The sequence below is a fragment of the Orcinus orca genome, chromosome 11 (genome assembly GCF_937001465.1).
Source record: "Orcinus orca chromosome 11, mOrcOrc1.1, whole genome shotgun sequence".
In the NCBI taxonomy this organism is placed as follows: Eukaryota; Metazoa; Chordata; class Mammalia; order Artiodactyla; family Delphinidae; genus Orcinus; species Orcinus orca.
In genome coordinates, this window is record NC_064569.1 from 57,757,224 (window position 1) to 57,770,914 (window position 13,691).

The 13,691-nt window shown below is 36.4% G+C and overlaps 1 protein-coding gene across 6 annotated transcripts in view; it reads left to right on the forward strand.

Moving 5' to 3' along the window:
• Positions 1-13,691, forward strand: part of TBC1D15 (TBC1 domain family member 15) — a 64,161-nt gene that overhangs the window by 42,087 nt on the left and 8,383 nt on the right. For 3 of the 6 annotated variants that reach the window (XM_004281899.3, XM_004281900.3, XM_049694983.1), the window contains 4 exons: positions 405-508; positions 1,486-1,580; positions 6,297-6,413; positions 11,878-11,978. In XM_004281899.3, the coding sequence (XP_004281947.1) occupies positions 405-508; positions 1,486-1,580; positions 6,297-6,413; positions 11,878-11,978 (417 nt within the window). The remainder of the gene's footprint in view (positions 1-404; positions 509-1,485; positions 1,581-6,296; positions 6,414-11,877; positions 11,979-13,691) is intronic. The other 3 variants (XM_049694984.1, XM_033409595.2, XM_033409596.2) reach the window with 2 other exon arrangements.

Genomic DNA, 13,691 nt, shown 5'->3' on the forward strand with positions numbered 1-13,691 from the left:
AAAACAGCATATGTATTTTAATTAAAAAAATACAAAACAAAAAAAATAATAACAGTAACATCAAAGATCACTGATCACAGATCACCATATCAAATACAATAGTAAAGAAAAAGTTTGAAATATTGCGAGAATTACCAAACTGTGACATGGAGACATGAAGTGAGCAAACGCTGTTATAAAAATGGCACTGGTAGACTTGTTTGGCACAGGGTTGTCACAAACTTTCAATTTAATAAAACATGCAATACCTGAGAAGTGTAGTAGAGCAAAGTGCAATAAAATGACGTATGCCTATATAAAACTATCTCTTAAATAGTAGTTTTTCTGTTTATGTGCAAGTTTTGTGAACTTAAAGTATTGCATTCATTTTTTACAAATGTGTTTAATATGCATGTTTTCTTCAGGGACTTAGTCATGTGTTGAGAAAACAAGCATGGAAATTTCTTCTGGGTTATTTTCCTTGGGACAGTACCAAAGAGGAAAGAACTCAATTACAAAAACAAAAAACGTAAGTAATGGTCTTTTGTGTGCTCATTAAAGAAATCCAAGTAACTCATCCATATAAAGTGGAATAGACTAGGGTAAGGGAACATATTTTTATTTTCATCTTTTTAATTTAAATATTGTGAGCACTATAGATAATTTCAAACCAGAAACACTTATTAAAGGGACTTCATTGCAGTTACATTAGTGAATATATAGAATGATGGTAAAAAAAATTCTAGTCCCCTTGTATAAACATTTTAAGCATACTAAGATATAGATTTTAAAATATATCTCATTTATCTTGATTCATTTTTACAATTTATTATGAAATTATAAAAATGGCTCATAATTGTATTTGCTATTTAGGTTAATTACCTTTAAATTATTTTCCTGGTGCTCTTATAACATAAACTGGCCTTTTTTTTTTGGAATTGTGTTTCTATTTTTAAGTAATTATCAGACTTGAAAAGAAACACAGACCAACTTCCCAGGTATACTTATTCCCAGTTTGTCAGTCTAACCTTTTATTTAAAGCTCACTTTCAATCATTATGTGTATATTCAAATTCAGACAGTCCTTTCTCTTTTCAACATGTTTGCCAGTCCTTCTAAGACATTTTCACATCAACAAGTTTCTGTAGTAAACTGGTTGGAAAATGGTACTCTCATGTCACATTAAAAAAAAAAAAAAATCTCATAGGTTTGTAATTATTTGGAAACTTTAGTGGCTAAAGTATTTAATGACTGGAATAATTTTAGTTCTGATATTAAGGACTGAAGTAAATGTTTCCTTAAAATCATATCTAAATTATTCTAGTAGTTTAAATAAAGTTTATGACATGTATAAAGTTATTTTATTTTTCCTTTGATTGTAACTTTAAACATTTCACTATCATATTTATAAATTTACATCTCACTAGCACCATAAATGCTTTGATACATTAAATTTGTTTTTTAGGTGTTCAAATAACCTTTTTTGGTATAAAATTGTTTTCTATAGTGATGAATACTTCAGAATGAAACTACAGTGGAAATCTGTCAGCGAGGAACAAGAGAAGAGAAATTCGAGGTTAAGAGATTATAGAAGTCTTATTGGTAATTTTTTCTTAATTTTGAAAATGCATGAGAGGGTTGCATGGAAGTGTTGATAAGATTTAAGAAATGCACGTATATACTACAGAGTTAGGGCCCAAATGAAAAATCAGAGGCTTGTGGCAAAGATTCTTACCACAGAAATACCTAGAACCTCCTAGGGCAGCCTTCAGAATGTGATTTGGGCACTCTTTCTAGCTGCAAAGCCTCTATCTGGCTCTCTAGCCCTCCAAGAAAGCTGACATTGTTGTGAACTTGGGCCAGATAATAAAGGTTATAAAACTTTCTCTCAGAGAGGAGGAGATCAAGATGGTGGAGTAGAGGATGCAGAGCTCACCTTCCCCCGCAAACACATCAAAAATCATCTACATGTGGAACAGTTCTCACTGAAAACTAACTGGAGACTGGCAGAAAGACTCCTGTGCAGTAAGAAAGATAACACACGATATTGAGTGGGAAGGAAAGAGAAGTGATGAAGTTGGGACCTGTGTCCCTGGGAGGAGACTCAGAGGAAAAGGGAGATTACATGGATGGAGAGCCTCCTTGGGGAATGAGTGGTCTGAGCCACATATTGGACAGCCCAGTCCTGGGGTCCAGCAGAGGGAAGACAAGCCCTCTTGGCTGGTTGGAGGGCTGTGAGACTAACAGGAGGGCTGTGGGAAGCCTGGACTCTGCTCTTGAGGAATGTGCACATGCTTTCTTGCTCCTGAGGCATGGTGGAGGGGGTGGATTGAAGACTGTACAAGTGACTGGTTGGTTTTCTGTGACCGCCCCAGTGCACACCCTGGCTTGAGCTAAGCAAACACCCCAGCCCCGCTTGGAAGATCGGCTGTGAGACACAGAAGCAGCTCAGACCTGAAGCAGCATATGAGCAGGGTGGGGGCAGCCATTACTGGCACTTACACAGGCAGAACATCAGAAGCAGTGTGAATGTCTGACCCTTGCTGGACCACCGTAGCCCATGCCCCTACACACTCGGAATGCCCACACCAGCCCTTCCTGTTCCAGCACTGTCCCCAGTGGAGGAGATACATGGGGGTGCACACTCCGAGGGGAGGAAGCGAGCTTGGACTTGGCCCTGGCTCTAAAAGGGAGGTGACAGCCACCAAGCAGAGGGGAAGTCCCAGGTCACACCTGGCTCTGGCCCTAGGCCCTTCATCTCCAACCACACCTCCTACCAAGGTGATAGCTACCAGCATGCTCTCAGGAAAGATGTGACCCGTGTTCAAGTCAAATCCAGCTCTCCCTCCAAAGCCACTGGGCACACGCTAACTGTATAGGGGTTCTCCCACATGATGACACCTTTAAACGATTTCTCTATGAAACTAGGTGAAAGTTAAGCAAAATGAGAAAACACAGGAATTTGTCTCAGTCGAAAGAGTAAGAGAAAACCCCTGAAAACAGTCATGAAATAGAAATAAACAATTTACCAGATAAAGAATTCAAAGTATTAGTAATAAGAATGCTAGCTGAAGTAAGGAAAGTAATAGATGAACATAGTGAGAATTTTAACACAGAGCTAGAAAATATAAAAAAAGAATCAGAACTGAAGAATACAGTGACTGAAATGAAAAACACCCTAGAAGGAATTAATAGCAGACTGGCTGATATAGAAGAACACGTAAGTGGTCTGGAAGATAGGATAATGGAAATCATCCAATCAGAACAGCAAAAAGAAAAACAAATTTAAAAAATGAGAACAATTTAAGGGACCACTGGGACAACATGAAGTATACCAACATTTGCATTATGGCGGTCCCAGAAGGAGGAGAGAGCGAGAAGAGGTTGAAAATGTATGACATTTTCCCACAAAACTAGAACAGATAATCCTAAAATTAATGTGAAACTACAGAAGACCCCAAAATGCCAAAGCAATCTTGAGAAAAAAGAATAAAGCTGGAGGTATTATGCTCTCTGACTTCGGACTATACTACAAAGCTACAGTTATTGAAACAGCATGGTACTGGCACAGAAACAGACACATAGATCAGTGGAACAGTATAGAGAGCCCAGAAACAAACCCATGCACTTACGATCAGTTAATCTACAACAAAGGAGGCAAGAATATACAATGGAGAAAAGACAGTCTCTTCAATAAATGGTGCTGGGAAAACTGGAGAGCTACGTATAAAACAATGAGATTAGAACATTTCCTCATAGCATATACAAAAATAAACTCAAAATGGATTAAATACCTAAATGTAAGGTGTGAAATCATAAAAATTCCTAGAAGAGAACATAAGCAGAGTACTCTTTGACATAAATTGTAGCAATATTTTTTTGAATCTGTCTCCTAAGGCAAAGGAAACTAAAGCAAAAATAAACAAGTGGGACCTAATTAAACTTGAAAGCTTTTGCACAGCAAAGGAAACCATTGACAAAATGAAAAGACAACCTACTGAATGGGAGAAAATATTTGTAAATGATGGGATTGGTAATTGGTTAATATCCAAAATATATAAACAGCTCAAAAAAACCAGGCAACCAATTAAAAAATGGGCAGAAGACCTGAGTAGACATTTTTCCAAAGAAGACATACAGATGGGCAACAGGCACGTGAAAAGATGCTCAGCATTGCTAACCATTAGAGAAATGCAAATCAAAGCCACAGTGTGATACTATCTCATACCTGACAGAAAGGCTATCATCAAAAAGACCACAACTAACAAATGTTGGTGAGGATGTGGAGAAAAGGGAACCCTTGTACACTGTTGGTGGGACTGTAAATTGGTGCAGCCACTATGGAAAAGAGTATGGAGGTCCCTCAAAAAACTGAAAATAGAACTACCGTATGGGCTCTAGACGCACGGGCTTCAGTAGTTGTGGCTCCCTGGTTCTAGAGCGCAGGCTCAGTAGTTGTGGTGAATAGGCTTAGTTGCTCCATGGCATGTGGGATCTTCCTGGACCAGGGATCGAACCCATGTCCCCTGCATTGGCAGGCGGATTCTTAACCACTGCACCACCAGGGAAGTCCCTTGATATCATTGTTGATACCTTTTTGTTTTCTGCCTGGCATGTCAGTACTAAATAACTATACAAGAGGAAAGAGAGACAGATAGTTCATGAGGGCACAAATAACTTTTTACTGTGTTTAAAACACCTATTAAGGCAGATATTCTATATTGGCATTATGACTATGTAAATTGTGCTTGAGTTAATAAAAAATAACTTATCATGTACCTCTATCAACTATGATATGAGAATGAAACATTTTGGTGTTTTTAAATAAAATTTGACATTTGTAGCATGATTTTTTGGTATTGCTTTTCCTTGTTTGAAAAATGTATTCACAGTTCTATAGATATATGCTATATTTATATTTATTAAGCTATTTTAAGATAGCTCAACAAAAAGCTAGAATATTGTTCTGCTGATTTTTAAAATGCCCTTATAGAATCTAAACTCATATCATGAGTTTAGATTGCTTTGTTGAAAAATACCTCCTCATCTCTTCACAACAATTATTGAGAATGTTTTCAGATTATTAAATTTAATGGGGGGAGAGGACAGTTATAACTTTTAAACAAAATTGATTATAGAGTAAATTAATCACTTTAAATTTCTTTAAATTATTTTTTTGTAATTTACTGAGGGATTGAAGTTTGGGGAATGCCTTTTTAGTTGTTTCACAAGATGCATCTAGCAGGTATCAGTGTTTATTAATTGAATTGTCAGTACAACTTGAGATACACTCCTGGTGATGTTTCTAAAACTGTTTTTAATGTCTTAAAATCATTTCCAGAAAAATGTGGATTTTCTTTTTTTTTCAAAATTAAAATAGATTGCTTATTTTATATGTAAACTATTTATTTATTTATTTTATATGTAAACTGAATAATGTATATATGAGAATGAAGAAGTAATTTGTCCTAAAGATGGTTATGGAACATGACAAAGAAGTTGACAGTACTTCTCATAATGAATGAAGCAATTATGAATGAAACAAATCTGTTTGATTACACTTGATTGCATAGTAACTTTTTTCATTACTGTTTTCAAGTAATACTGCCTATCACATGTATTCATGACTGGCATTTTTTATATATATAAATTTATTTTATTTATTTGTTTTTGGCTGCTTTGGGTCTTCGTTGCTGTACGGGCTTTCTCTAGTTGCAGTGAGCGGGGGCTACTCTTTGTTTCAGTGCACGGGCTTCTCATTGTGGTGGCTTCTCTTGTTGCAGAGAGCACAGGCTCTAGGCGCTCAGGCTTCAGTAGTTGTGGCTCACGGGCTCTAGGGTGCAGGCTCAATAGTTGTGGCGCACGGGCTTAGTTGCTCCGTGGCATGTGGGATCTTCCTGGACCAGGGCTCAAACCCATGTCTCCTGCACTGGCAGGTAGATTCTTAACCACAGGGTCACCAGGGAAGCCCATGACTGGCATTTTTATTGCTAACTAATGTGAACTATTACTTGGTGTTGGTTTTAATTAATTGAATGTATTTCCTGCTATTCAATTAAAAGATTTCTATGTTTAGATAAAAATTGAAAACTATTTAAAAATATACCCAAGAGGAGGTTGACTGACTTCGGAAAAAAATTCCAAAATGTTACTTTATTGCATATCTGAAATGGAATTTGATGAATTTTTTCATTTTAAAAGCTTGGCAAGAGAGTAAGATTAATAACAAGAAGAATAACTCTGTACTTGTAAGATGTGAGCTTTATAAAAATCTGTTATTCTAAAGGTTTTCAAATATGTGATGATTTTCTTCCTCAGAAAAAGATGTTAACAGAACAGATCGAACAAACAAGTTTTATGAAGGCCAAGATAATCCAGGGTTGATTTTGCTTCATGACATTTTGATGACCTACTGTATGTATGATTTTGATTTAGGTAAGTTCTCCTCTAACATCCTAATTTAAAGATATTATGTATGTTTATTTTAGAATTTAAATTTATTAACCTGTTAGGAACATGTAAATAGTTCTGTGGCCTAGTTTTTATAGGGGTGTTCCACAGGGGACTGGAAACTTAAAAGGCTTTGGTTCCCAAATTGTGCACCAAGGAGCACTGGGTTGCTCATGCAAACTCATGGGGACAATGTGGGATATTTTAAATATTTGAGGGAAATATAGTGACATCTGTAGGACACTGCTCTAACTACTAACTGGAGTAGTTCAGGGTTTCATCATTAGATCACCAGACTCCTTCTGATGAAGTTATATCTTTACAAAGCAGAGTTTTTGGCCTTGCCATGATAAGCAAGTACTGTGTGAAAATAGATGAGGATGGTGGCATCCAATTGGATTCCAAGGTTTTGAGTAGTGTAGTGCCCAACAGGTGCTAAGTTAAATAGGATATAAATATTAATTAAGTTGTTTGGATCTGTTTAATAAATGGAAATTGTTAGTAATATTTTTGAGCCTAGGGGTGCCTTGGAAAACAATTCCTGAGGCACTAAGGGTACTGTGAATTGAGAAAGTTTGGGAACCTTTTTTTGATAGGCTTATCCCTTGTGAAGAAAAATGCTGATTTGATATTATAGACAAATGGTGCATATAATTATCTAGGGCGTGTGGAGCTTTACTCTCTTTTCTTGGTTAGTCTGTTTTCTACCAAGAATGGGTTGGAAAGACTGGGGTTGGTGGTGGGAGTTGGGGGGATTGCATGGGGAAGCGATGCTAAGGGATGGAAAGCCTAAGGAACCAATATTTTAAGGGACAAGAGAACTTGATCCAAAAGAATTCCTTTTGGATTCTTACATGTAAGTTAGGGGAAGATGTAAACTCTGTTGTGGATCTTGAGGCATCAGCCTCTGGTGACAGTAGTTGAATATCACAGATTTCTCTTTAAAATGTGAAATGTAGCCAGTCCTGTCTGTCACACCTATAGTGAGCCTCAAATTGGATTGTTGAAAATATTAGTAGAGTGCTTCTCAGGTTACAGAGTGCTGTTATTACTTAATTTTGATTTCAATTTTGATTCTATTAGAAGCCTTTTGAAGAAGTGGGGAAATAATCCCCACTTTATAAGTAAAGTTATATTGATTTAGACTGTGACTCAGGGTTGTACAAGTAGTAAATATTGGACTGGGGGTAGAGACCCAGGTCTTTATTGCAGCCTGGCATTCTTACCTCTACACATTCAGCACCCTGACCCATTGCCATTTTAGTTTCTGTTAACCACTGTGGGGAATAGGGCTGTCGTCCTAGGGAACAAGAGGCATTGCCCTGTACTCTAAGTTGGTAATTTTGAGATAGGAATTAATGCATATTCTCAGAAGGAGTTCCTGAATGCTCAGTTTTTTCAGGAACTGAGTCCCAGACCAGCTATTTGGATAAATTGCTGTTCCCGTTTGTCTATATTAACCCCACATTCTTTCCAGTCAAATACTTTAAGTTATTTGAAACATACCCAGGGATTTTATTAAGAACTCTGGCCTTGGGAGAAGCCAGGGTAGTTTTCATAAAGCACTGGACCAAATTTCTTGCTTTTTACTCATAGCAAAGTAATCCGGGCTGTAAATTTACTCTTATAGTTGATTCTTTCCTATTGAGTTGTTTGGCTTCTTAGCCCATAGATGAGATGTAGGTGTATTTGTGTTGAATATAGTTTCATTAATAGTGAGGAAGAAGATAAAAATTAACAAAAGCAGACAGAAGAACTCAAGGAAGAGTAATTTTTAGTTAGTGCAGACACTATATCTAAGTTGTTTCTATGGGAGGTATCTTTTTTTTTTTTTTTTTACAGTGTATGTTCATAATTTGATCCTGAATAAGCAGTAAAAGGTTAAATTATACTCAAAATACTGTATGTAAGAAGGCAGGAGAGTGTCTAGTTAAAAAAAAAAATGATTTCCACCTCTTAAGATTTAAAAAAATAAAATTGATCCTCTAATAACCAAATAAGCTTCAGTTAACCTGGAATGTTCACCTGTATATAGATGAAATTTTTTTTTCTCTTTAAGAATGTGTACGCTAGGATGGTAAGGAGTTCATTTCTCACACCTCCACACTGAAACAACTTTGCTATGAAAATAATTTTGGGGAACTACTTCAGAAATTGTAGTAGTGCTGATTAAGATGTACATCAGTCAGCACTAGTGCAGAATTTGAGCATCACTGAATGCTAATTTAAACAGCTTTAATCTTTCTTTAATTAAAAGGAATTTGTACATTAATTCCACACCCACAACTCATGACATACCCCAAAGAACATCATGTATAAAATAAAATAGATTAAAAGCAACAAGAATATGAAGATTAATTTGACTGCTTGCTTTAACTAAAACTTTATGGTAGTGATCCCATATGAAAGCTGAAGACTTAAAGGATTAAATTAGCTTCTTAGAAATTTTTATTCATTATAACTTTATAATAAAGCACTCCCCCCCCCCCAGAGGAAAGGTGCTTTGTAAACCTTTCAAACAGCATGCTTTGAAATATTTCTGTTACAGACTGTATGTGGTCAGACCCAGGAAAGTGGTACTCTTTTCCACTTTGTTGAATTCACATAAATTTCCTTCATGCTTTAATTGGTTTAGCTTTTATATTTGTCATTGCTTTCACTGTGTCATTGCCATGTAGGAAAGTTCTGATGATAACAGTCTAGTCTTCCTTCTAACCTACTTATTCTTTCTTAAAAGTGTTGTATTAGTCAGGGAAAGAATAAAGAAAAAAAAAGGTTTCTTATAATATACTGGCTCATGTGATTATGGAGACTGAAAAGTCCCACAGTCTGCCATCTATAAGGTCGAGACTCAAGAAAGCTGGTGGTGTAGTTTAAAGACCTGAGAGCAGGAGAGCCAGTGGTGTAGATGCTAGTCCTGAGTCTGAAGGCATGAGATCCAGGAGCACTGAGGGCAAAGAGCTGTGTCAGCTCAACCAGCCAAGCAGAGAGCAAATTCAGTCTTCCTCCATCTTGTTATTCTATTCAGGTCCTCAGTGGATTGGGTGATGCCTCCTCACATTGCTGAGGGCCATCTGCTCTAATCAGTTCACCAATTCAAATGCTAATCTCTTCTAGAAACACAGTCACAGATACTCCCAGAAATAATGATTAACCAGACATCTGGGCATCCTGTGGCCCACTCAAGTTGACACACAGAATTAATCATGTCGTATGTATTATTTTAAAAAAAGCATCTGTAATAAATTTGTATAAATGCTTACATTTAGATATCATGTCGTATGCCATTTTTTTCTAGCACTTTTCTCTAAATGTCTTGGTAACTCCATTGTTTGGTACTGTAATAATTGGATACCTGCCACGGGAACCTAAGTTTTTTTGTGTGTGTGCTAACGTGCGTAGAGACATACTTTTCCGCAGGGTGTAGTGTAGACATAGTGAGGTTGGGAGGGATTAGGCGTAGCAGTAGATGGTATTGTAACTGAAAGTGGGGTCCGGCTGCTTGTTGCTCAAAAGCCAATAAAGAGGCCAGGTTGGTGGAAAGGAAAGTTTGTTTTGTTTTGGATACTGTCAGTGTGGGGGTCGGGGGGTGGTAAGGGCAGACGTCTGTCCAGAGGCCGACTCCCACCACTGACAGTCAGTGGGCAAGAGCTGTTATAGACGGAGGGAGGGGGCTACGTGCAGAAACAGCACAGTCAGCTCTGACAGTCATCTTGAAATTGGTCATCAGTGGTCTGCTCAGCATCATCTTGATTGTTTTAGGTACAGTTAATCTTCAGTTCTAGGGTCGGTTTGTTTCCATTTCTTTGAGGCCAGTTCTCAGAATTGTGGCAGCTCATGGCTGCAGCCTGGTCATCATGTAGTTAACTTCTTCCACCTGCTGGGGGTTTCAGTTTCTTTAAGACAGCTCACAGGATATGGCTCAGAATATTATCTACAGCCCTTAAGAAGGAACTAAAGATCCTTGACTGCTTAATGACTGAACTATTATTATTTGGTCTCCTTTGACTGTTTTCCTTTGTTTCAGCATTTTCTCACTTCTCTGATTAAACTTATTCTTTGGCTAAAGTTTTTCCACAGACAAAAGGCAGGTTGAGGATGTGGGGTGCAAGGACCGTAGGGTCCTGCTCCATTTCAACAGGGTAGAGGCTAAGAGCAGATAGAGCTAAACTTTTATGTGTAAGGAGATCCTGAAGTGAACTGTCTCTTTCTGTTACTTTTAATCTGAGTTTTCTCAAGAGACTGGCTTACATGCTTCCTGGGGTCATTTTTAAAGTTGTCTTCCAGAATAGGAAGAGTGATGTAAAATTATGTATAACTGCAAGCAGAAGTATCCCCTCCCTTTTAAAAATGTATACTGTTTTAAATGGCTTCATTGCACACAGATATTGGTGAACGATAAGAATGTAAGTGTTGGTCCTGCGAATGAAAGACTGTATGTTTTCCACAGACTTCCCAAGCTATCACTGGGGAAAAAAATCTCTATGTAACTTTAATGAATGTACAAAAGTTACCAAAGTTGAATGATATGTATGTGAAAAGGCTTAGTTAAGAGCTCTTGTCCCTTTGTGGATTCAAGAATCTGTATCTTAAGTCTGAAATCTAATTGTAAAACAATTAAGAAAATTGAGAATTTTATAAGATGGAACTAAAAAATAAGACATTTGACATGGTCAGGTGAAAAGCAAAACTAAGATTTTTTGTTTGTTTTTTAAGTGAGGGGCCTGATTCTTTAACTTTCCAATTTTTCTTTTAATCTAACGCTGCAAATTAGTGTCATGATGAGGAATTATAAGAGCACAAGAGAAAGGTGGTTAAGATGGTAGCTTTAGGTACAAAATATTGATTGGATTAAATAAGCCCATTTGCTAGCATTGGTTGGGTCTAGAGTAACAGCAAAAGGAAAAAAAAAAAGAGAACATAAATACAACCACTTAAAAGAGGTAATTTTGTTGTGATTCCTTTTGGGTAGATTACCAGTGTCTGGTTGATAAAGCAGTTGGACCCTTTTTAGTTCTTATTTTACTGGGCTTATTCATCGTAGTTTGGTGGTGGTTGACTACTCTGGCCTTGCAGCTTTCTTCCCTTTGACTTTTTTTTTTTAATATTTATTAAATTTGATATTCCTCTGGGTTTCCCTTCAACCCTCTTCTTTATCATAATGCTTTTGCACATTATTTTTTAATAATATTACCCTCCCTTGATAATGATATCTACACTAAGACACATACTAGCAGTTATGTATCTGTTGACGTCTCAGTACAAAACAACTCACCTTTCTCACCTGATTGCTAGATTTCCTCCTCATTGTTTACAAACATCAGTATCGACCAGTTTCTGAAACCAAGAAAAACGATGCAGTTTTAAGTGAAATGGTGGTGGTATGCACAGATGGATACATAAAGCTTAGGTTTTTAGAGATATGATTAGTTTTTTCTGTTCTTCTTAGGATATGTGCAAGGAATGAGTGACTTACTGTCCCCTCTTTTATATGTGATGGAAAATGAAGTAGATGCCTTTTGGTGCTTTGCCTCCTACATGGACCAAATGGTAAGGTTCCATTCCAAACTAATTCTGAAAATTTTAGTTGCATAATAATCTTATAAGATTGATGTTTATATTTAGCCAATTATGGTAGAACTTAAAAAAACTGCTCAATGTTGTTTGTTTCTTTTTTAAATAGCCTTTTCAAGAGGCTTGGAAATGCTGGTATTGTTTTTAATACAAAAAATAGATAGTAAGTGCCTATAGAACAGGAATAATCAGGATTTAATATTGGTAAATGCTTATGATCTGCAGAAGAACCATGAGTCATTATAGAATATTGATGAAATAGATGATTTCAGTTCTTGTGAAGTAGTTGAACTTTCATATCATCTGTTTCAGAGATAAAGCTTAGTCATGCCAAGTAATATCCTTACCTTTTGTGAACATTTTGTATTTTGTCATTATAGTGGCTGATTTTTCTCCAGATGTGTTTGAACTATTTGTAACGTTGACAGCTTCTTAGTTTTTTCTTAAGCATGCGATTATTAGAGTTGAACTGTGTCTATATATACATATTATTATAAGGAACATTTTATCTATTATCATTGGTACATCTTGAAGACAGAGTTCTAGGACAATAGTACAGTATTAACAGGAAAATAGAACAGTCTTCTCAAGTAATCTATTAGAAAGGGGGAAAAAAAAGCAAAGGGGCTAAGAGCATATAAAAGCATATGAAATCCAAAGACCTGACTACATAGGTCACTGTACTGTTTCAAAGTAAAATAAATATACTTGATGCTGGGCCTTGATGGTTGGATATTGAAATGGCTTGCTTGCAAGGGAATAAAGATTTGAATATGTAGTCATATAAAATGTTTCCCTGTAGTGGAGAGTCTGGGATACAGATGTGAAATTTTTTGATTAGTTCTATTTTTTGATTACTTCTATTCTTCCTCTCTTGCTTGCCTGTTTTTTGTTTCCCCTTCTAATTTGTCCCAATTTTATCTGTTTCCTCAAGTCTCTTATCCATGGTTCCAACTCATCCTCACTTCTCCTAGTTCTTTTCCATACTTGATAAGATACCATGAATTAATGTTTTTGGATTATTTGGAAAGATTATTAATTGCAGTAATATGGTAATATCATAGTTTGTATTCCTTACCTTTTTGATTGATTGATTTTACCTGCCTTCTTAGTTCCAATTACTCCCAGGTGCTCTAGAAACCTGAGGCATTTGTTATAAAGGTCTGTACAACTGATAACTAATTGTGTAGAAACTGTTGTCTGCTTTCCTTGTGTTTTTGTTGTTTATCCTCTTTTCACTAGAGCTAGTATGCACCTTGATAAAGGGGTCATGTCTTTGTTTAACTAGTTCTCTGATATGCTTCCAGAATTTTCCTAATGCCTGACATGAGGTTTTTGTTCAACAGATTTTTGTAGAATAAACACATGAATATTTCCCCAGTGCTTAGTTTAGACCTCTACTTACAGTAGGTATTCCAAGAATTAGCACAAACACACGTTATTTAGTGTTTTACAGTAATAGTTTTCATAAAACTGAGCTAATATTGGCATGTTCAAATATATTGGCTTGTGGTGCCAAATACATAAATACATGCATATGTGTGCATGTATTTAGGTGTCAAATGTAAAGACTACTTTCTGAACATCTGCAGTGTACCACTTCACAGTCTATTTGTCATTTTTGTGTATGAAGGTTCAAGTTCTTTGTTCTGTCTCTTTCACAGTAAATGTTCTCTCTTTGCCTTTTCC